General features: G+C 47.6%; 1 protein-coding gene across 4 annotated transcripts in view; it reads left to right on the top strand.

Annotated features, from left to right (window-relative positions):
- Window positions 1-4,943, top strand: part of AGTPBP1 (ATP/GTP binding carboxypeptidase 1) — a 174,944-nt gene extending 170,001 nt beyond the window's left edge. For all 4 annotated transcript variants that reach the window (XM_041743506.1, XM_041743508.1, XM_041743507.1 and 1 more), the window contains one exon: window positions 1,554-4,943. In XM_041743506.1, the coding sequence (XP_041599440.1) occupies window positions 1,554-1,731 (178 nt within the window). In that variant the 3' untranslated portion in view covers window positions 1,732-4,943. The remainder of the gene's footprint in view (window positions 1-1,553) is intronic.
- Window positions 4,944-23,723: the final 18,780 nt, after the last annotated feature.

A 23,723-nucleotide genomic window follows, 5' to 3' on the forward strand; every position in this document is an offset into this window, starting at 1 on the left:
GTGGTGCCTTCTCGCTGTGGAGTGAACTTCTGCAGTCCTGGCTGGTTTCTCCCATCCCTGTACCAGCAGGATGCATGGCTTTTGAGCAAATCTGCCCTCTTCCTTGCATTTCCATGATCATTTCTTCTTGGTGAGACAGTCTCCAGGAAGAAAGTAAGCAAGTTTCTCCCCCTCACTTCTGTCCTTCCCCTTCCTTTGTTTTAGCCGAAGGCTACATCTAGTCTAAGAGTGTGTTCTAATAGTACTTTATGTGTGCTGCGATTCACCGTTCAGATAGGTAATAAACTCTCACATAGTCCTTCAAGCCACTTAGCTGGCTAATCGGGACTACTCCATCACAGCACAAGCTCTGAACTTTTAAAGAAGTTTGCTATATAAGGTCAAGGTGGTTTTGCAATATATTTTTAATAAGCAAGATAAAAACAATTCTAGGAAAAAAGATAATCTCACTTAATGAGTTTTGCTTTCTCTTTTCAGAAAATGAGAACTGTATAACCCATTAACTTGTCTTTCCTGCCTAAACTTCTGGATATTTAAACCAAGCTTCATATTCAACTCCTTTCGTTCTAGATGCCTAATGACATTTGCTTCTCTGCTCATTTTAACAGATTATTGTTCCCTTTTTATTGTCTGATTTTATAGCTTTTAATTGCATTCATGATGGGAAATCCTTTTGGAAGCAGGTGGAATATAAACACACATACATCTGTGTGAAATTAAGATAGTTTTGGCCACAAAATGGGGACACTGAAATGTTTCCGTAGTGTTTCACTGATAATGCTGTGTTGGGTGCACGGGTGCACACGTGTGTGTGTATAAAATCTCCCAAATGGAGAAAATCAGAATACTGTGATTTTTTTTTAAGAGGAAAGAATATGTTACCCTGTAGTGGAATATGTTACCCTGTAGTGGAAAAGTTGTCTTTATCCCAAACAACCTACCTAATGAAATATTCAGAAGCACTTAGTGCTTTTAAGCAAATATCTTATTCTGTGTCCCAAGGGCAAGTAATGAATCGGGTGTGGAGTGTTCACTTGTTTTTCATTTTTTTTCTTGACCAGTGGAAACTAAGAGGAAGAGTATATGGGCTGTTTTATGGCAAATAATCATTGTATAGACTTAGAACAAGTGGTCTTAGTGTTTAAATACCACCAGTTTCTTATGACGGATGGATTAATAAGATAAATAAAAATAAAGCTTATTAAAGTGGTCTGTTCCTTTTCAGTGATAAAGATAGAACTTTTAACCCTGAAAATTGATGAAACCCTTCAAAAAAGCAACCTAATAGGGGAGTTTCTTGTATTTTATAGCTATCTAATTGTAGGGTGTATGTTGACAGTCTTGTCATATAATTAATGCTTAGCATCTCACCCTTTATGGTCTCAAGTGTTAAAAATCTCCTAACGTGTTCATTTGGATAACATTTCCTTAAAGCTAATGTAAACTACTTACTTTATTTTGAAATCAGAGTTAACCCAGTGCGGTCACATGACCTTATATTAGAACCTTAGGATCTAATGAAGTCTCGTGTGCTCTGTATGCTCTGGCCACAGCCCTACCACTTATGTTTTGGATGAAGATGAGCCTCGATTCCTTGAAGAAGTGGATTACAGTGCAGAAAGTAATGACGACTTAGATACTGAATTGGCGGAAAACGCAGGAGATTATGAACCTTCTGCTCAGGAAGAAGTACTTTCTGACTCTGAATTATCAAGAACATACCTACCTTAAGCCTTCTGCCATCTCTTGTTAAGTGCAAAAAAGAAAGGAAATATCTCGATTTTCTTACACAGGAAGTTTGAGAGAAATGAGTTAATAGCAGACTCAAAAAAGAAATAAAGTAACTTAGGCCTGTTTGGTTTCAACACAATAAATATATTATTAATTCATGATAAAATTGGCACTTGTTTTATTTTAGATATTCAGTGCACTTGATACAGCATTGAATGATCAAATATTGGATTTACTTTTTTTTAAAAAAAGAAGCTAAGTATCATTGCATGAATTTTTATCTTCTTATGGTTATATCCTGCATCAAATGGATACATTTTGACGTGTGTCAGAATATAAAATCTGAATTCTAGAGTTGTTGGAAATCCCAAGTTGTTGAAAACAAATACATATGTACATGGATTTCTCTAGCTGTGTGACTATGTAGGGTGGGTAGATATTGAAGATAAGACTGTCCTTCAGAATCATGTTAACTGTGGACTTGTGACTGAAATAACCCAGAGTTTGCTTTGAAAGCATTACATTCTCTACTTACAAATTAAATAAAAGCTATATTAAATGTTGAATTCATTTTGTCATCCTTTTTAACCAGCACAGATTATTTGGTTTATAGAGTCTTTGTGAGAATATTATAAAAATCCAACATCTGAACACATTGATAAAAATTTTAAAAAAACAAACAAACCTTAATTTACTAGTGTTACGTTTTTTCTGGTGTGGGTATACCTCTACTTGTCATAAAAGATAGCTCTTTTCTCTATAACTATGTCGCTTGGATGCACCTGAAGTGTTTACTACTATAGTCAGTTTGTTAAGCTTGAAAAATGCAGTGAGGTTACAATCCAGTGTTAAGTGTGTATCTGTATATTATGCGTATTTAGCATTTCCTGAGCTGTGTGATGCTGTTAGACTTGCTGATGGGATGTCACCTAGGGCGTGCTGACCCTGGTGTCTGTGTCTAGGTGACTGCGATAATTGTAAGCCACTTCTTGCAGTGGCACCTTTCTGGTTTAAACTGGCCTGCTGCAAGAATGACTTTGTCTTATATGGAGTAAAACTAGTTCAATGACTTTGGATAAGTGCCCTATGAACTAAGTTTCTGTTGTAATAAAATAAATCCAAAAGAAATACCTCATTAACAGATTCTTGCCAGGACTCTGGTGCTTCAGTTTGGGTACATTATCTTCACTTATTCCTGATTAGAATTTTTTTAATCTTTTTTTTTTTAAACCTACAGTAGTGGAAAAGATAAAAGTGTATTTCAAGCTTTTGCATTTTCCAAATCAGTGGCTTTCACACTATCATTTGAAGCATTTTATCCATCGTGTAACTTCTTTTTGATGTCCTAGGAGCTATGTTTAAAAACATGTATGGGGCAATTGATAGAGTTCTTTTTTTGCTTAGTAGCCTAATTCTTATTAATCTCAGAAAACAAAGACTAGATTGTGAGGCTTGCCAGTCCTCTTAGTGTTTGGTGAGCTAATTTGGGAAAGATCAGAATACTTTAGCAAGGTAAAATATTACTTATTTGATAATTTATCTAATTCATAAAGTTATTTGTATTTGTATATTTCACATATAAAATAATTGCATATTTAATTGTGACTTTTTCAGAGAGTGGATTATGGAATCACCATGTCTGGATGTAAATTTTTCTTGATCCTTATAAAACTCGAAATTAAAACCCAAGGTATCCATGTATGAGAAGCACTTATAGTTACTATAATGTGCAGATAACTCAGAGCTTCAATTTATTATGTTGCAGTGTAAAAATCCCTTACCATGTACTTCTGTAATATTTCATGTTGATGAAGTACATCTTTTAGTATGTTACAAACCCAAATATGCCTTTTATTATATAATTATTCACAAGGTTGAAGAGAAAGTCTTTATAGTTAGGAAATGATTTTTTCCTTAATAAATAGCTTTGGAAAAATAAGAATTTAAAATCCTAAGTTTCCTAATTAGCAGACAAAAGTGTCATTGGCTATTAAAAGCTACATTGCCCCCCAGTTTTTCTCTCTATGGCTTTTTCTTTTCAGGATTTTCTTTCTTTTTTTCTTTTTTTAAAGATTTTTATTTTATTTATTCATAGAGACAAAGAGAGAGAGGCAGAGACACAGGCAGAGGGAGAAGCAGGCACCACACAGAGAGCCCGACGTGGGACTCGATCCCGGGTCTCCAGGATCACGCCCCGGGCTGCAGGCGGCGCTAAACTGCTGTGCCACCGGGGCTGCCCTCTTTTCAGGATTTTCAAACAATGATTGAGATACCTTCAGGGCCATAATCCTGAAAAAGTAACGTGTAGCTGATAGACTAAGTCTAACGATAGAGTTTAGATTTATTTAATTTGCCTTGTATTTGGAACTGTAAATTTCTTAAATGTGATTTTGATCTGATCCAGTGGTTCTCATATGGTGTATGTATGCATCAGATTCACCTGGAGGACTTGCTTCTCAAAACAGAGATAGCTGATAACCATGTGGACCTGGGGAGGCCCCAGATGTGCATTTCTTAAAAATCCTCAGGTGGTAACGCAGCAGGAGCCATGCTAGGAGAACCACTGTATGATCTTATGTGCTCTTCCAGCGCCTGGATTCCTAGGAATCCCGGGACCTGTGAACTGGAAATTAGCACCGGGGATGGTTTAGATCAAACTGAGGTGTAGAATCAAGAAAATAGACACACGGAGGTGGAGCGGGGTCCCCAGGGTTTCAGCCCAGGTCTGCAGAACCTAGCCTCATGTTCTTGCCATAAAAGGAGATGCCGTCCTTGGCTTTTTCCTGAACAGTAAGCAATATAAAAAGCTTAAGCGTCTCTCTGGAGTTTGTGGATAAATTCCACATTGAGTTCAGACAAGGCAGAATGCAAAAACCTGTGGTTCACATCGGCTTTCTCTGTGTTGCCGTCCTCGCGTTGTTTGGAGACCGGCTTTTGTCCTGCCCTAAGTATCCTTCTTACTCAGCTCCTGCCACGTCTGCCAGTGCTGTGTGGTGCTTAGAAACACGGACGGTTGTTTGATTCCTGATTACAAATGAGTAACCTGGAGTTCCGCTTCAGATAGCACACTAACAGCAATGAATATGTACTTCTACAAATATCCAAGTGAAGATGACCATATTATTATAAGCACTGAAATGGATAATATAATAAATGTACTAATGGAATTGTCTTTGTGCATGATCCAGAAATAAATGACACTAATGAAACCATAAGTGTATCTTTAAAATCCTTTGGTTTTCCTATCCATATTTTGTTATAGAACATTAATTGAAAATCCATGAATTAAAAAAGAAAAAAGAAAATCCATGAATTCAGTGAATCAACTGCATACAAACCCTAAAGTGTCTCCATTCAGAAGAACCTGGTGAAGCAGTATTTCAACTGAAAGACCATTCTACTTTATCCAATAGAATGTTCTTATTAATACTAAGTATTTCTCTGGCTAAGGCACATTTGAATTCCTGCACAGAAAAAGGGAAACTCGGAAGGAAGTCTCATTTCCTTCATGAGAATTCGCATTTTGAGGGTTGAGTTCCTGGAATGTCAAATTTCAGTAGTTTTCCTCTTAACTCTTAACTCTTTGGGGCTGACCATTACCTGACCAGTAACTGAGACCTGTCTCCCCTCCTTCCACTTCATAGCCTCCTCATACTTCAAGCCCTTTTAACCTCATGGCACCCTCTATCAGCTCTTAGGCTTCAGAGCAAGGCTGGTTATTGGGGCCATTGAGTAATTAAACTTCTCGTTTTGAGGTTGATGGAGAGGCAGGACCTAAATCCAAATGAACGAGCCCCCTGTACTGGTGCTTGGGGCCTTGTGCAGGCCAGCCAGGGTAACATTCTGGCATCTGGGACGCGGCTGACGCTGCTGAGAACCGAAGTGACCCGGTGACCTGTGGCTGTGGGGTTGCACGCAGGCCTCCTCAAAAGCCCCTGCTGAGTGGAAGTGGACTCGTGGGGCCCTCCTAACTGTAGACCCACAAAACACGGAAGCGCTGACAAGACTTAGCTCCAGGAACTCAGGAAAGTTCACCTTTGTAGTAAGTAACGTGAGCCTGTCCCTTTCCAAGATGTCATGAGAGGATGCCACACGAGTGTGAGGTGAGCAGTAACAAAAATCTGGTCAGCGGAGTCATGATGCTGGTAGAGTTTCGATAAATGGCAGGTAGGGAGAAACTGAGAGACACGGATGCTTGTTGAAAATTAAAATAGAAAAGGCTAGCATTTAACAAATACAAGTCAAGTCTGCACTTTTGACAGTAGATGGGCTTCTTTGTAGTGTTTCCTCTGACAGTGAATGTAATGAGGGAATTTTAAGTCGGGAAACTTCTCTTCATGTTCAGTGCTAAATAATGAGCCAAAGCTACATACTCTACAGTGTCAGGACTCTTACCATTTATATTTTCTTCCATGTCTGTAGGATTGCTTTTTCTCCTGTTTTCCTCATATTAATGCCTAGAAATGTTTGACATTTTATCTATTTTTCTTTTCAAACGTGGGCACTTGAAACACAGTGAACGAATTGTAGAATTTCATATAAAAAGATAAATTTAAAAATCTGAAGATAACCCGTTTAAAGCCTTATAATTTGTATTTAATGTAGAGAGAGGAGTGTCCAGTGCATAGCTACCCTTCTCAGCCTTTATTTCTCCTCCTGAATGGCTGCAGAAGATTAAAAAATAGCAGAAACTAAACCACCATTCTCACACTTGTGAAAATCCAGATCCGCTTGCAGGATGAAGTGGACACATACATGTTTGCTTCCTGGTGACCCGTTCTCCCCTTGTCCTAACCTGTGTTCTGAGGTCAGTATCTTTCACCGAAACTTCAGGAGTGCGGCACATGACCCGAACCCAAACAGCAAATGTCAGGACTTGGGATGGTAGTGCTAGAACAGGGGCCTTTCCTTGAGAAGGAAAGACATATATAGCTGGCTGCTGCTGGCCTCCACGCAACCCCGAGAGGAGACCACTCCCAAGACAAGCCGGTGTTGAAGGAACAGAGCCAGAACATTGAGAGGAACTGGGTCTTTTTTTATCATTTGAGCCCTGTATCAAGCTTTATGTGAAACCTTGAATTGGGCAATTATATTTGTTCAAGCTATTTAAACTGAGTTTTACTGGTAAAAGTATGTCTTACACAGGTCTCTGAAACCTGTGTGAAAAACCAGCAACCTTTAGTGTCCATCCTTGAAGGGTGGCTCAGAGCACACATCCTGAGTGAGTTAAAAGGAAGAAATGAATTATTTTACCCAAAGGGACACTCCGGACAGGCAAAAACAGCTGCCCTCTCACACATGTCAAGCTGTCTTTTATGTCTACTGGGCCAGAAGTGAGCCGTTTTGTCATCCTGCTCTAAACTCAGGAATTTTTTCCTCCAATTAGGAAACTTCATTTGTTCAGAAGCAGTATTCTAAGAGCTGACTTTTCAGCATCTTGAAAGTTCTCTGTTATAGTAATGGAGAACACAAATGTGAGACACTGATATTGAGAGGAAGCACCTCTGTAATGGTGCATCACAAGAACAAGACAGCTGAGAGGGATCAGAGATCCCTTTGTTGAATTTTATCAGTTAGACCAATGAGCAAATATAATGGGCTGAGGTTTAAGTATTATTTAGTTCTCAGTCTCAATGCTATTTTCATCCCTCCACTGATTGGAACTATAAATCCCTGCCTTACATGCACACAGGATTCACATATAAAGAACATGTATATATAATAGCCCTTGAAAGTTTATGAAGTGCTTTCCTGAGCATCGCAAAAACACTATTAATAAGCAGGAATCATTAATATTTCCACTGCATGCGTGCAGCTTAGAAGGCATACGCCCCACCCAGACCAGCGGGCCTGTGGCAGAGCGAGGACTCCCGCCCGAGCCTTGGGCCCCTCTGCTGGCGGCCCTGTGCTCCTTCTCACGTGCAGCCAACCCATGGCGTGTGCTGTCTCTGCAAGTGACTTAGATAAACTCCTTGATGATTTTGAAAACATGCAACGATTTTATCACTACACACCACAGGCCCCTACGGAGGGCAGGCACGGTTAACCCTGACAGTATCTAATGTGTGTTGAGCACTCTCCTGGGTGCCTATGAAAATGATCTTGATAGAAACATTTTCTCATATTTTCCAAATCACTCTTTTTATGGATGGTTAGATAGAAGATGGTACATCCAGTTTTTGTGTCTAACCATTTTATTTAATTTTTTAGAACATTTTATGTTTAACAAAATAGGTAATGGTTTAGTACAAGCTTTTCTCTGTCTTTTCTGGTTTTTCTGAAGGCTTGGGAAGGCTGCTTTTATAGATGGTAAGGGAAAAGTACATTTTGTCTGATTGACTTAACTTAAAATAAATTTTGCTTCACTTTCTTTAAAGGATTTCCATTTTTATTGGGAAGAGAGTTTATTCCATAGCTTCATTATCACTTTAACTGGCGAGCCAAGAAATAAGTTTTAGAAATAAGCCCACAATGATCTGTTTTCCAGATTCAATGTTATTTAGAGGAATACAATCTTTTTTATAATACAAAACAAGAATAAGATGACCTAGACACCCCGACTTTGGATCTGTACTCATGTCTCATCAACTTGTTGGCAGAATTTTTATGGAGACTTTTTTTTATTCGTTGTTGATTGAATAAGCTAAGCAAGCTTATTTAATTGTCCTCAAAGTTGTGCAGTTCTAAGGGTGTGAGTGCAGCTGGGAAACTGAGTAACAGCCTCTGTGGCCTTTCTGACAAGGCACAGCCTTGCCTGCTTCTAGCAGACATCCATCCATCCATTTCGGGTAAGTCTTAGGGTGTGTATACCAAACCCAAAAGTACAAGTGCCCTGAGCAAGGAAGAGGGCTCTAGGATCCTCCGTGGCTAGTTAATGTGATCCTCACTGTGTCTTTACAGGTAAACCCATCAAACTTAAAAACCTTTCAGTAAGACCAAAGCGTGCCAATCTGTCTCATACTTAGAGTTAACCAAATGATGACTTTTTGCTTTGATGACAGTTAAGGCTGGCATTTACGGAGTGCCTGCTAAGCCATAGATACTGATTGGTGTGCCTTATTTAATACCTATTTAATCCTCACAATGAATGGGTGATGGCTGTTATTACCCCCATTTTACAGATGTGGAAACTAATTTTTTAAAGATCCACTGCCAATAAATATTGAAAAACCAGTTGATTCCTACTCAAGTGAGAAGGTGGCAACTGAAAACCACCACTAGGGGTTTTACAGCTGTCATCCCAGATCCATGGTATCTGACTAGGGGGCACATTTCATGGCCGATTTGGTTCAAGAAAGGCTTATGGACATGGGCCTGCCATTTTGCTTTTTACCCCCAAGGAGCAGGTGCAGTGGACCCACTTAAGTCCAAGCTTAGGATGCTTGCAGACTCGGGAACGAGCCAGATGGCCTCTGTTCCATCACACTTCACTTCTCAGGAGTAGCTCTGTGCGTGGTGGTGTCCCCATCATGTGCCTCCCTATAGGAATTCAGATAGTTGGTCCACTGCCATATAGCCCAGTCGCCCAGTTATGGCCACCATAAATCTTTGTTGTTAGAAGAGAGAAAACAGAAGCAGGACTGTCCTGTTGTCTTGAATGGAAAAAAGAGAACATGGTTGAGACCCAGAGAAAAAAAAAATTATGTACATGATTCTATAATAAATATCTCCCATGCGACTTGTTTATACATCTAGAGGATCAATAAAGTGAGAAACCGCGATTCACAAGGTTGGGTTGTGAGTATTCCCTCTTGGGGGAGAGCCACACTTTATTTACAGCCTGCCCTTCCCCGTGAGGCCCCTGCCTGGTGTGCGCTAAGCAGGTAGCGCAGGGGCCGAGTGGCCCTGTATGAGACCAGCCGTGGACCCTAGACCTGTTACCTTCGCACACACCCTCGGTGGGGAGCCTGGGGTGGAGGGAGTGTTGAAATAACTTCTAGGCCCACAAGGGAACGGTCCCTGCCCAGGGTGCCACGTCAGCACATGAAGCTTAGATCATCCTCTTTCCCTGTCAGTGCTCTGCTTGACCAGAAATGTGGTATATCTGGGCAGCCACGCCACCAATGCCAAGCCAGCCCTGGGCTCTGTACCTACTAACCTGTTCCCTCTCACCCTAAACAAGTTTGACATGTGGCTCCTGCCAATCACATATTTGCTGGGTTGGGTTTTTTTTTTTTTTCTTCCCTCTTCTTTATTCTTTGTCCTATAAGAGCTTTCTGCCTTCAGCCTTATTTTTGCAGTTCACCAAAGGGAGGCTGTCCGCTTCACCAAGTGTTTATCACCTAAATTGCCTTCTTGAGTCCCACACAGGTGGGAAGGTTCAGAGGGCTCGGGGGAGAATCAGTGGGTGAATCGGTGGGCAGGGACAGGAGCCAGCCCCACGCCCACACAACTGACATGTTTGCACCGTATGTTTGCACTAATGCCAGCTTGTATGGGAACAATGAAACGTTTTTATAGGACTAGAGAGGTGGAGAACTGTTTCAAAAACTATGTCATTTTATAGGTCCACTCAGGAAGGAAGACAACAGGTGAAAACTAGATATGATAAGACTGCACTTTCTTGGTGCATTAATAATTAAATGGTGCCCACCATGAGTCAGAGCTACCTGCCTTGGCACCGACAAGGGCAGGATGAACCCCCAGAGGTGAAAACCCACCGTGGGTCTTTAGAATGGTTGTTTTCATTTTTGACCTCCTCCTTACCAGCACCACCAACATGTTCTCCTGCACTCCCCAGTAGGCTTATTTTAGGGTCCCAGCTGGAGAGCCCTGGAATCTCAGCATGGATTCTTTCAAATTACCTGATTGTGTTCAAAGGGACAGAGGATGTCCTTTCATAGTTCTACCTTTCTAATTTGCAATTGGTTTACAGGAGGTAAAAGATTTAATGTCCATTTAATTAATGCACCGAATATTATGGTCACAGCTTGTGATGTTCTACAGACCCAAAGTGATAGCAGCAACCAATTGGCTGAAGGGAAGTAGTTCACCTCAGGAGTTTAGTCTGCTGGATTCCCTTGAGATAATGGTACACATTTTTAAGGGAGGGAGGGAAGGAAAGCAAAAGGTATTCCATAGTCTTCGTATGTTACTTAAAACTGCCTCCTCACTTGGGGTCAAAAACATTTCTAGACTTCTTGGAAACTGGGGACACGGTAGTCCATGAACCACTAGAAGCCCAAACCCCAAGATCCTCGCACCTAATTCAGCCTTTGCGTCTCTGTTAGGCCTGTGTCCCTAGTTTTATTGTCTTAATTGATGAAACTGATTCCAGAGTCCCCGGAAGAAGGAGTGTCTTCCTGCATCAGGTTCTCACTGGGAGGGGAACAGAGCCTGGTGTGGGCTTGGGGGGGTCACTCATATTGTTGTGAAAGTGGAACCTGAAGTAAATGAACTGTGGACAGGATAGCCTTTGATGGGTCGGCTTTTCTTTCTTTTTTTTTTTTTTTTAAAGATTTTATTTATTTATTTATTCATGAGAATACACAGAGAGGAGAGAGAGAGAGAGGCAGAGACACAGGCAGAGGGAGAAGCAGGCTCCATGCAGGGAGCCTGATGTGGGACTCAATCCCGGGACTCCAGGATCACGCCCTGGGCTGTAGGCGGTGCTAAACCGCTGAGCCACCGGGGTTGCCCCGGGTCGGCTTTTCTAATTTGAAATTAGTTTGCAGTGGGTGGAGGATTTAATGTCTGTTTAATAAATCCACCATAGATTAATTACTGTCACAGCTTGTGAGGTTAGAGAGACCCAGACTTGTGGGGTGTCAGGCACAGAGCCCGGCACAAAATAACAGCTCAGGAAATAAGCTAGCTCTGTGGGTGGTGGCCCATTTGACTCCATTTCATTTACTCTACTTCGCATTTCAGAATTTTTTCGTCTCATCCCTCGTGGGTTATCCAGTCCCACTCTTCTTTAGATGAAGAAACTCATCCAGGAAAGGCTGTGACTTGTCTGAGGCCACCCAGCTTTCTGACTCTCTGTTTCTTGAACCTCCCCCCACCCCAACACCAATCTTTTTTGATGTGTATGTGCTGCTGGCACAGGCTTTTAGACTGAGCAGAGCCGACTCTAATTTCAGACTTGTTTCATATTCTGTTGACAATTACATCGCCCATCTTGCCATTTATAGCTTTGACTTTATAGCTTTGGGAAGCACCTTAAAATATTATTGCAAATGCTCTACCCATCCAAATGCGCACGCTCCATGACTAATAATGAGGCTCTTAAGTGGCGGCATAGGAGAGCCGCAAGATGATAGCTCATGTGAAATGAGGAATCTGAGCAAATGGGATTTGGTAATGGACTTTTCAGGGACACCAGTTTAATGACCATTGGTCCGCGGTTACGTTGGCATGTTCTGTATTTTGAAAGGCACAAAATGTCAGGTCATTGCCCAAATACTGGTTGAGATTTTGATTATTTTGCAGAATTGTAGCAAAGTATCTCAGGAAGTATCTCAGGACTGACTTTTTTTCCCCTTCTTTAAAGCTTTCTATTTGATGTTTCTGTCCTTTGTTTACGAGTGGTACTTACTAGTGTTTGTAGATCTAGCAAAAAAACCCACAAATTTTTCTCTCCTGTTGCTCAGTTGTTTAATTGCTCTGTTCTTGGAGTAGTAGTAGCTGCCCTTGGATTTGAGAGCATTATTCACTCATTCATTCATCAGACTTTTTGCAAGTACTGTTATGCACAGTGGCAGAGGGGGGATGAAAGGAACGCAAAAGAGATTAGATGTGGTCCTCACCCCAGGGAGCGCTAGTCTCGGGGAGGAGAAAGGCCTGATTTCAATAAACAGCAATGATGCAAGGCAGAACACAAGGCCAGGTCAAGGGACAGCATGCCTAGGTCACAATGGACTGAGTCATCCCCAGGTGCCCCTCTGGGAAAGGGGTCATGATGTGAGTCCCAGCTGGACCTCAAGGAATGCTGGGAATTATGAGAAGTGGTGATGGGGATTGGCAGCAGGGGCAGGTGGAGAGCAGTGGGCAGGGCAGGCATTCCAGAGATGAAAGAGGGTGGAGAGGTTGGTTGGCAGGTGAGGACAGGTGAGCAGGGGTCTGGCGTTGGAAGCTCTGCTATGGAATCTGTGCCCGCAGGTCAGTGGGAAGCTACAGATGGATCTTGAGCAAGGAAGCAAGGGGGGTAGCTTTAAATTTTAGAAAGATAAGAAATGATCAGAAGGATATAACCCCCTGATTTCACCTTTCCATCCAACAACCAATCCAGTTGGGTTTCTTAGGTTTGCCTGTCAACTCCCTTCTTTGGGGATGATTTGTCTCTGACCCCCCCCCCCCCCCACCAGCTCCCTCTGGCCATGGCTCTGCTCTGGAGCAAGCCCTCAAGAGCCCTCAGAGATGCGCCCCAGCCTCCCTCTGAGCCAGGCCTGCTGCACCTGCTCCTGTTGCCCAGAAGGAACCTGGACAATGATAATCACACTGGAGTCACTCGTGTTCTTCGAATTTCATGAGCTCAAGCAAACGGCGGATCTTGAGATTTCAGCTAAGGACTCCAGGCTAGATCAGTGTCAGCACAGAGTGCAGTGCCCAAGGCGAGTGGGTCTTACAGAAATTGCCAAATAGTTCTCCTTCCTACCTGAGCCGCAAACAAGTTCCTGATGAATGAATTTGCCGAGCCAGTCCCTAAGGGGGGCCAACTCTGGGAAGGGGACAGAACTGAATCGGGGGGAGCCAGCTGGTCTGCTCAGTGTGCCTTGGTCAAACCTTCAGCAAACAGTACATTTCCTTGAAGTTCAGCTTCTTTGTCTATAACGTCAAAGCACTGAGAGATCCTAAGGTTCCTTGGGCTCTGTGACTCGATGGTTCAGCCCAGCTTCATCTGTTAAAACGTGTTAGATCGGTTTCTCTGGTTTTCGTTACCCTACAATGGAAAGCATTTTAAGCAATCACATTAACTCAATTCACGGCGCTTCCGGGACACTTCCTACCAGCTGCCCCTCAGCCTCTGGGGCAGGTGGGGTCACTGCACACATTTGCACCCTCTGCCTCCCACCCCAGGTAACCCAGTGGCTTCCCAGGCTTCCCTGAGCCACTGACATTGGTCTCCTGGGATTGCTTTGGTCTCTGGCACAAAACCGGAGGTGAGCCGAGGAGGACTCAAACATGCTTGTGCAACTCAGCGGGTCTTTCACTGTTGGGTGATCCACCAGAGGAATGGCGCCCTGGGCGAGCCTCCAGAGCCCAGAGGGCTGCCTGGAGCAGAGACGGAGCGGGGAAGGGGGGTGGTACCTGCCACCGGTGACGGGGGAGCGAGTGCTTGCTGTCTCAGGCCCCGGGTCTTGGGGTGATGTGTCTTGCCACACTGCTGGGGGCACAGCTGCCTCGAGGCACCCTGGTGGAGGACTGGGTGCCCCCTTACCCTGTGGGGCTGAGCACTAATTGCAGGAACGAGTGTCGAGCGTTGTAAGCAGTACAGCCACTTGTGAGTGTTACCAGAGTCCTACACTGAACTAGAAGCCCTCTTAGGGGCGCTGGGAGGGAGATGTTGGACTGACATCTGTGGGTTGACCTGGCAGGACGGCTGGGGTCTCCCGCTCCTTTTGGATGAGGGGGAAGACAGAGGGGCGTCCTTGAGACCTTGAGGTCCAGCTGGGACTCACATCATGACCCCTTTCCCAGAGGGGCGCCTGGGGATGACTCAGGGAGGGAGGAGGAGTCAAGTCAGGTTCAGGGGCGTGTATCCATCCGTCCCAGGCTCCGCTGGCCCGGAAAATCCGGGAGGGAAATCTAGGAGGCAGGAGGCCTCCTCTGTGTCCCGCCAGGACAGCTGGGGGACTTGGTCCCTGTCCGCCGGTCAGCACCTGCTGCGCCCCTGCCGGCCCAGGGGCCCCCGTGGGAGCCCTTGCTGAGGCTTCGGGGAAGTGCGCGAAGGCCCTGCAGGTGCAGAGGAGGAGGGAGGCGGGGAAGGGCCGCGAGCCCCGGTCCACGTGCCCCACGGCCTGGGGCTGAGCCAGGGGCGGCCCTCCCGGGTGGTCCTTCCGAGGGCACGCGTGGGGCAGGGGCGGCCCTTCCTCGAGCCGCGGGCCTCCCTCGCGCTCCCCCGCCGGGCCCTGGCTCCCTGCCCCGGCGGCGCCCCAGGTCCTCTCGCCCTTCTCCGAGCTCTGCCTTGGCGCACGTGGGGTTCGGGGTCCCGGCCAGGCGTGGGGGGCGGGCAGCGGGGCCTCAGCTCGGGCCTGGGGGCGGCGCTCACCCCAAGGCCCGAACACACCCGCGCCCCTAGGAGGCCTGCCTGCCCCCTCTGAGACGCTTCGGCCTTTTTCCCGAGAAAAATTAGTCTTTAGAAATACTCTCCTTGTTAATCATGTTATTTGAATAAATGTGCCATTTTAACGTATTTTTTTCCTCATCTGAGGTCTCCTATTAAGGAGGTGTGAGTGTGTGTATGAGTGTTGAGCAAGGAGCAGCTGGGATCCAAGGTGCGCACCCTCAGCTCGGCGGAGGCGGAGAAGCTCCACTTGTTTTGCATGTTGGAGGTTCTCTCTTTAAAAAGAAGAAGATTTTATTCATTTATTTATTCATTCCTGAGAGACACAGAGAGAGAGGCAGAGACACAGGCAGAGGGAGAAGCGGGCTCCGTGCAGGGAGCCGCGTGCGGGCCTCGATCCCGGGACCCCGGGGTCACGCCCCCAGCCAGGGGCAGACGCTCAACCGCTGAGCCAGCAGGCGTCCCGCACGTCGGAGATTCTTTGCAAGATTTTGCTTGTTTTTTCCTGAAAGCAGTTGGCATCCCGCTGGTTGCTGAGAGCCCTCGGGAGGCGCCCTGCTCTGCGCCGCGGCGGGTCCCCGACTTTCCTCGGACGGCGCCGTGCACCGCGGGAGCTCCCCCCGGGGCTGGGACACCCCGACACAGGCGGGGCTGACCCCGTCCACTTCCCGCGTGTATGTCCGTTGCACACGTGCGCAGACACTTCAGCTGTGAGGCGTCTCCAGACACACTGGGCCCTTAAATGGTCGGAGCCGCCGTGTGCGGGGTGGGTCGTCGCCCGCTCCACGATTGACAGCCGCGCGGGTGTCCGAGGCCACGCGGCCCTGGCCCCTCGGGCGCCCCTGGGGTCAGAGGAGCAGGGGAAAGTGACATGTGCGTTAAATGTGCTTGGATCTGGGACCCCTGGGTGGCGCAGCAGTTTGGCGCCTGCCTTTGGCCCAGGATCCTGGAGACCCAGGATCGAATCCCACGTCGGGCTCCCAGTGCATGGAGCCTGCTTCTCCCTCTGCCTGTGTCTCTGCCTCTCTCTGTGTGACTATCTAGATAAATTAAAAAAAATTTTTTTTTTTTGCTTGGATCTCCATCTGTGCAAAGAATTAACTTCACGCACACAGCATGTCAGCAAGCGGAGGAGGTGGGCCTGGGCAGGATTCTGGGGACGTTCTGCCGGGACATGTCTGCCCTCCTGGGTTCCTCGCCGGTCTGATAATCTCCCTGATGTGAGAAAAATTAACAGGAGAAAGTGGACGCCGGGGACCTGGAGCCTCCAAGGCGGACCAGACAGCTGCTTGTCTGCCTTCCAGATGAAGAAGCACTTATTTGTGAAGATTTGACAAAACAGGGGGTTCGAGCTTCAGGCAGCAAGCTTATGAAGGAGCGACAGAGTCCACAACCTGGGCTCCCGGTCTCTGCCACTAGGCTGCTTTCTATGCCCCACGCAGGGAGGGCACCTTCACAGGGGAGATTTACCTGCTGCCGTCAGGAGGACACATGGGGTCAGGGTGTCCTTCTAGCCCTGCTGCTTAAGTAGCTTTAATTCGAAATAATCAACCGGCCAAAGTGGTGTGTTTTGGGGTGGCCTGCTCAGGCCCCGCAGAGCCTGTTCTCAGGTTCCTCAAGAGACACAGATCCCAATACTGCTGGGGGGGTTTGCACATGTAAGTGAGGTCACCAACCAGCTGACCTTAAAGTAGGGACCCCCTGGTTGTCCAGGTGGCCCCCGTGTAACCCCACAAGCCCTTAAAAGCAGCCGAGCAAGGCGGAACATCCAGTTGGAGAACTAAGGCAGAAACAGAGGCCAGAGAGGTTTGAAGCACCATTGGCGGTCTTGGGGATGGAGGGGAGGCCCAGACCCGGAATGCAGGGTCATGAGGTTCCTAAACCTGGGAACCACCCTGGCCCAAATCAGGGGCTGGGGCGGGGGGATCTTCAGTCTTACTGGGGGGGATTCTGCTGACAACTTGAGTGAACTCAGAAGTGGGTTCATCCTCGTGACCCCACGACACCTTGATTCCTGGGTTGTGTGGTTCCAGTGGCCGCAGAGAACCAGCTAGGCCCAGACTTGTGACGAGAGAAACTGGCAGTACATTTATTTGTGCTGTTTTAATCTGCTGCCTTTGTAGTAATTTTTATCAGATAAATTTGCAGCGATAAGAAACGCATCCAAAGGGGGATATAGGCAAGGAGGCGAGGAGGGAAAAGAGCCCCTGAAGCCGGCCACCCAGCTAGCACGGGACCGTCCTGCAGGTCTTAGTGAGGTGGCAACACAATTCCTTGACAAACAACACTAACCACTGTTCATGTTGCTTGAGCTCCAAGCTGCACGTTTGGCCTCAACTTCGTGACGCTCCTTTTTTTTGTTTGTTTGCCAGGGTACGAGCGGTTATTTTAAGCCCCTTCTGAGCCATGAGAAAATATGCTTTTCCTCATTTAAAAAAGATCATTCCAAATGCTGTTCCAGGGGATTAATACTCAGTGTGGAGTAATCATTGGGTTGATGTGTTGGGGGAAAAGATGAAAATGTAGCAGAGGAGGTCACAAAGCAGCCCGGTGCTGTCCTCTGCCTGCCAGGAGGTCTGGGAGTTGCCTCCCATTGGGCCCACGTAGCTCAGCCAGGTGGGGTGTGCATAGTGTGTGAAGCTATCAGTGACGTCCCAAGAATTGCACAACTCCATAGGACTCTTGGCCACACTCGCTGTTTCCCTTGCTTTTCAAATCCACTACAATATTCTACTTTGTCAGAATTATTGTGGCCATTTCAACCGATTAATTTTGGAAAGGTGGAATTTCCAGCTGCTTGTACCAGGTGTGCTCACACCTGTGTGCCCAGTGCATACGGGATTGCAGTGAACAAAATTTCCTGAGCCAACTGGCCACATAGAAAAGGTGAGATAGGGGTACATGCATGTCGGTGGCCCAGGAAGGGGGAGCTGTGGAAGCAGCGGGGCTTCAGGTGCTTCTCCAGTGTCCCGACGGCCAGAAACTGGGCCACACAGAGGCCCTTACAGGCTCCCCTGAGGGACTCAGAACACAGCCCCCTGAAAACACCTACCCCCATAGGGCACCAAGAGCAGCTAGGAGTGAGTCAGAATTCTGCACCAGCCAATTCAGCTTTACAGCTAGGAGGTTTACAGCTGGGCCCAGTCTTGTCCCAAACCCTTAGTCCAAGAAGCAGAGGCAATCGATAGGAAAGGGATGACATGGGGCCCAATGAACTAAAGAGGCACTGGCCCTCTTCCCTCTCTGTGCTCCATACCCAACACACCAGAGGAGCATTGCCCCGAAGATTCAGAGCTGAGCCCCAAGCGCCCCCTGCACACAGCCCTCAAAGACGGGAGAGGAGGAGGCTAAAATTGAATTTAATATTAGGTCTGTGGTATGAACTCAAAATGTCATGGGATGGAAATGGGAAAGTTGACACAGTATCAGCAAAAATAATGCTGGATGTTACACTCGGTGAAGTAAATCAGAGAAAGACCAATACTGTATGATCTCACTTATGTGTATAATAATAATAATAATAATAATAATGATAATAATAGATGGGCCAAATGGGTGGAGGGGGTCAAAATGTACAGATTTCCAGCTATAAAATAAATAAGTCCTGGGAATGTAATGTTCGGCATGATGACTATAGTTACTAATACTGTATTATTGCATATTTGAAAGTTGCTGAGAGAGTAGATCTTAAAGTTCTCATCACAGAAGAAACAATTACGTGACTGTGTGGTGAGGGATGTTAACTAGACCTTACTGTGGTGATCATTACACAATATATACAAACACTGAATCATGTTCACCTGAAACTAAGCTAAAGTTCTATGTCAGGGGCGCCTGGACGGCTCAGCTGGAGGAGCATGTGACTCTTGATCTCAGGTCATGAGTTCAAGCCCCATGTTGGGTGTAGAATTACTAAAAAAAGCAAAATAAATTTTAAGGTTCTATGTCAATTACACTTCAATAAAAAACAATCATTGGAGGGACGCCTGGGTGGCTCAGTAGTTGAATGTCTGTCTTTAGCTCAGGTTATGATCCTGGGATCCCAGTCCTGGGATCGAGTCCCACATCAGGCTCCCGGCATGAAGCCTGCTTCTCCCTCTGCCTATGTCTCTGCCTCTCTCTCTCTCTGTATCTCTTATGAATAAATAAATAAAATCTTAAACAAATAACAATCATTGGAGAAAAATAAAACTGTTTCATGCTTCTATCCCCACAGAGATGCAAACTGCCCAGGTACAGGTGACATATAGTAGAGGGGTTACACAGGCTCCAGGTGGCCCCAGGTTCTGGGTGAAGGTGTGGGAGCCAACAGGTTTGGACTGAATGTTAGGAATGACTGGAGGAAGAATAAGCCAACTATGAAGGAATGAATTCCCATGTCTGCAGGGATGCAGGCTGATGTGGGAGATTGGAGCAGATAGGTGCTCCCTAAAGTCACTTCAAACCTGGAGCTTCTCTTCCTCCCCTGGGACCCTGGGAGAGGTGAGTAGTGGGGGTGGCTCAGGGGGAGAGGGCAGGCAGGGGCCATCTGCAGCTGCGAATGGCCCTGGGTGGCTCAGGGCCTGGAGGTCTGTGGCACACCGAGCTGGACACCCCAGTCTGGGATCTCCAGTTGCCTCTGCCTGGCCTCAGACAGGCTCCTCTGCTGGCCACCACTTCCTGCTGGGTGTGGGCATGACGATACCACTGCACTGGCTGGTGCCCCGGGTCTGCCCCACGGCCTCCCTACAAGGGTGCGGCAGTGACAGCTACTCAAAGGGCCCTAGGCCCCAGGGCACCTGGCCTCTGCTCTCGCAGAAGGGCCAGCCACTGTGCCCCATGTGGTCATCTCTGCTGTGATATGAGCGGGCATGAACATTTGCAAGTGGGAAGGGCCTGGCTGTGGAGCCCTCGCCGGGGGCCGTTAGCAGGTGACTGTAGAGCTTGGTTGTGGGACTCCGCCACCCTGGTTACTGCCGATTTAAGATTTGGGGGAAGAAAGATAGAAACAAAAAAAAAAAATAACATGAGATCATGAAGTCCCCACAGGGCTCAGCAGGGTCCAAAGAACAGTGGGGGTCCGAGTCCACAGATTCTGTGGGCCCTGGTCCTCCAGCCTCTTTCTCCAGGCATCAATCCTTTTATATTCTCCCCGTCTTGACTGAATAAAAAATCATTCCTATTCCCCACCCTCATTCTTGCTTGGCCCACCTCCTCTGGTTCACCGGAAGAAGGCGGAGGGCTCCATGCCTTCACAGGAAGAGGCCCACAGCTGACTTTGCAAGGAGGCCAGGGTTGCAAGATTTAACAAACAAAAAGCACGCATCCTGGGATCCCTGGGTGGCTCAGCGGTTTGGCGCCTGCCTTTGGCCCAGGGCACGATCCTGGATACCTGGTGCATGGAGCCTGCTTCTCCCTCTGCCTGTGTCTCTGCCTCTCTCTCTCTCTCTCTCTCTCTCTCTCTGTGTGTGTGTGTGACTATCATAAATAAATTTAAAAAATAAAAAAAAAAAAAGCACGCACCCATTGAACTTGAATTTCAGATAAGCAATAGTCTGATGTTTGGGACAGACTTGCAGTAAGACCTTATTTGTTATTTATCAGAAATTTTTAAAAAATATTTTATTTATTTATTCATTAGAGAAACAGAGAGAGGCAGAGACACAGGCAGAGGGAGAAGCAGCCTCCCTGCAAGGAGCCCACATGGGACTTGATCCCAGGACCCCTGGATCATGCCCTGAGCTAAAGGTAGATGCTCAACCGCTGAGCCACCAGGCGCCCCCGTTTATCAGAAATTCCAGTTTAACTGGGCAACCTGCAGTATCCTGCCACCTGGAGTTTGTGCAACTTAAAAGGATCAGTTGTGTTCTCAAGTGTCAGGCCTCCCTCACCACCCCCCACGCCCCCCAAAAAGAACTAGCGGGATCCACTTCCTCGGCTTGTCGCCCACTGTATCATGTTGCTGCTAACAACTACCCTTCAGGGTTTGGTGTGCTGTGACAGGCCCTTCACCCAGATGGCTGGCAAGCCTCTGTGCTTCTCTGAGGGGAGCCACTTACCCACTTGGCTGGAGGCTCGCGGGCTTTGTGTCAGGGCGCCTGGGGTGGGAGGGCTGCCCAGCGGGCTGGATCCGGGTTGCGCTGGGCCTTCCAGGCGAACGCCCGTTTCCCGTGGGGGTGCTTGCTCTGGCCTGCCAGCTGACCGCACTAGAAGGTTCCAGTCCAGCCCCGAGGCTCTAGTATCCTGAACCTCCACGACTCAGGTCGGTCCGCATCCCTGTGCTGCCAGGAGCGAATGTTCCCAGGCCCCTCAGCAGCGCGCTCCGACCGCGCATCACCTGGTTCCCGAGGAGCGGGCCCCTCTGGGGCGCCTACCGGAGGCCAGAACGTGCCCCAAGGGACAGTGTGTCGCGCCCGTCCCTGCAGGACTAGTGGTTAGGAATAGCCGGCAGCGGCCTCCCGTTCTGCATGATCGGCCTTTGATGTCCCTGAAGGCGAGGCAGAGCCCGGGCCCGCGCTGAGCGCTGGTCAGCTCGCGCCTTGTTCTAGGGCGCACGGGGGCGGGTCTGGGGTGCCCGAGGTCCGCCCGGCGCTCTCCCGTCACAGAGCGTTTCTTCAAAGCAATGAACATACATTTGATCCATCTTGCGTTTTAAGGAGACAATGGTTCAAAGGGTTTGCAGGGCTATTTTTAATGTCGAAGTCTGGAAGGAAAATGATGTCACGATGCTGGGAAGAATGTCCAGATATTCCAGAAGACCACAGCTGAAGAACTCAGGTTTTTGTTTCTCGCAGACTTGGGATCATTCAAAAAAGGTGTCTTTGGGATCCCTGGGTGGTGCAGCGGTTTGGCGCCTGCCTTTGGCCCAGGGCGCGATCCTGGAGACCCGGGATCGAATCCCACATCGGGCTCCCGGTGCATGGAGCCTGCTTCTCCCTCTGCCTATGTCTCTGCCTCTCTCTCTCTCTGTGACTATCATAAGTAAATAAAAATTAAAAAAAAAAAAAAAGGTGATCTTTAACGGTTCGTTCCAAAGAGCTTTGTAGCTTGGGCTGCCGCACCTGGAGCAGCTTTCCTTCCTGTGGTTTGTCAGACACCAGCCTGGATGGGCCTGTGTGAGCCCGGGAGCCGGGGCAGGGCAGGAGGGGCGGGATGCGGTTGCATTCCAGAGCAGCAGAAGGCCAGCAGCCAGGTTAGAGTGAGGAGAAGACCGTGATAACAACAAGAAGGTGATCCTATTAGGTTTTCCTGCCTCTGCTGTGTGATCTTGGGCCAACTGCTGAACCTCTCTGATTTTTAGTTATCTCACTTGTAACATGTGGCAAAAATGGCCTCTGAAGACTGTTGCGTGTATTGATGAGATAATGAATGAGCAGCTGTTTTAGTGGGTGGTACGTGCAGGATTGCACAAGTGTTAACTCTGTCTCCCCTTTCCTTTGACTTGGTTCTATCACCGTGTTTTACTCTCCCCCCCACCCCATCTAGTAGGGCATACATGTAACAGATCTCCTCCAAACGACTCTGGCCTCCTGTCTCTAAGTGAGGAAGAACACACAGGAGAAATAGGGTCATGGGGGGCGGGAGTGTAGAAGGAGAAAGAGCGTGGTTGTGATTTGTTCCATTCTCTCTGGGAGTGGGGGGTTCCCTCGTCTTCGGGAAGTGGGGGTTGTCCTTGCAGATGCGTGTGGTCCTGACACAGGCCGTGCTGTGGCCGGGGTCTTTGGGGGCTGGGAATCGTCTGATGGAGGACGGTGGCCCTCTGGGCCTGAGCTCCCAGGACAGCCCAGGCCCGCTGTGGTATTTGGGCGCAAGGCAACCGGCATTCAGGAGGCTCTGTCAGTTGGCCGCTTGGGGAGAATTGTGTTCTTTACCATCTCATTTCACTTTTGCCTCATTGTCTGGGTTTCTTTATTTGTCTGTGATGAGGAGACTAGAGACAGTTGATTATCACTCGGGGCCACCCTCAGCGCAGAAGTGAGAGAGGCAGGCCCTGAGGGGGAGAGTCGAGACCTTTCAGAGCCTGGCCCGGAAGGTCAGGCCTGCTCAGACCCCGAAGGGAGGGCATGTGCATCAGCTGTGGGCTGGGTGCCTGGTAATCTCTCTACTATTGTGCAAAACCTGGAAACTGACCCAGCTTCCTCCCCTCTTCCGCCTACTGCTCAGATGGTCCCTCATCCCACTGACTCCTTCTTATGGAAGAAAGAGTCTCACAAATGACCCATCTGGTGATTATGGTGTGGGGGTCAGTTGTCAGCTTCCCCGATGAGAAGGGTTCCCTCGTAGAAGGATAAGGCTCCTGCCTACTGTTGCTGTTGGCTGACCTGCTGCTTTGTGTGCTGATCAAACTCTAGTCTTGGGTCAGTGGCCTAGAGGATGAGGGGACGAGCACCATAGAACGATGGCCAAGCAGGCTGGGGAGACCGGGGAGTCTGCACCGAGGGCACTCCAAGGGTAGGCATCTCACCTGGACTGGAGTGGTTAGGCCAGTCTTTTTAGAGCAAATGATGTTTAAGCTGAGACCTACAGAATGAACTTCAGACCCGGAAGGCAGAGCAGAGCATTCTGAGCAGCAGGAACAGGATATGCAGAAGGCTGGAGACAGGCAAAGAGCACTGGAGAAGCCGCCAACGCCTATTATGGTCAGCATACCCCGTGGGAGGAGAGAATGAGAAAGCTGGAGGGGTCAGCGGGGGCCGGCTATGTGGGGCCTCCTCTCAGACAACTCTGCTGGGGGGGCTGAAGATGCTCACCCTGTCAGCACCATGCACAGAAGCTCCTCCTCAGGCTC

This window comes from Vulpes lagopus, chromosome 2 (genome assembly GCF_018345385.1).
Source record: "Vulpes lagopus strain Blue_001 chromosome 2, ASM1834538v1, whole genome shotgun sequence".
NCBI classification, from domain to species: domain Eukaryota; kingdom Metazoa; phylum Chordata; class Mammalia; order Carnivora; family Canidae; genus Vulpes; species Vulpes lagopus.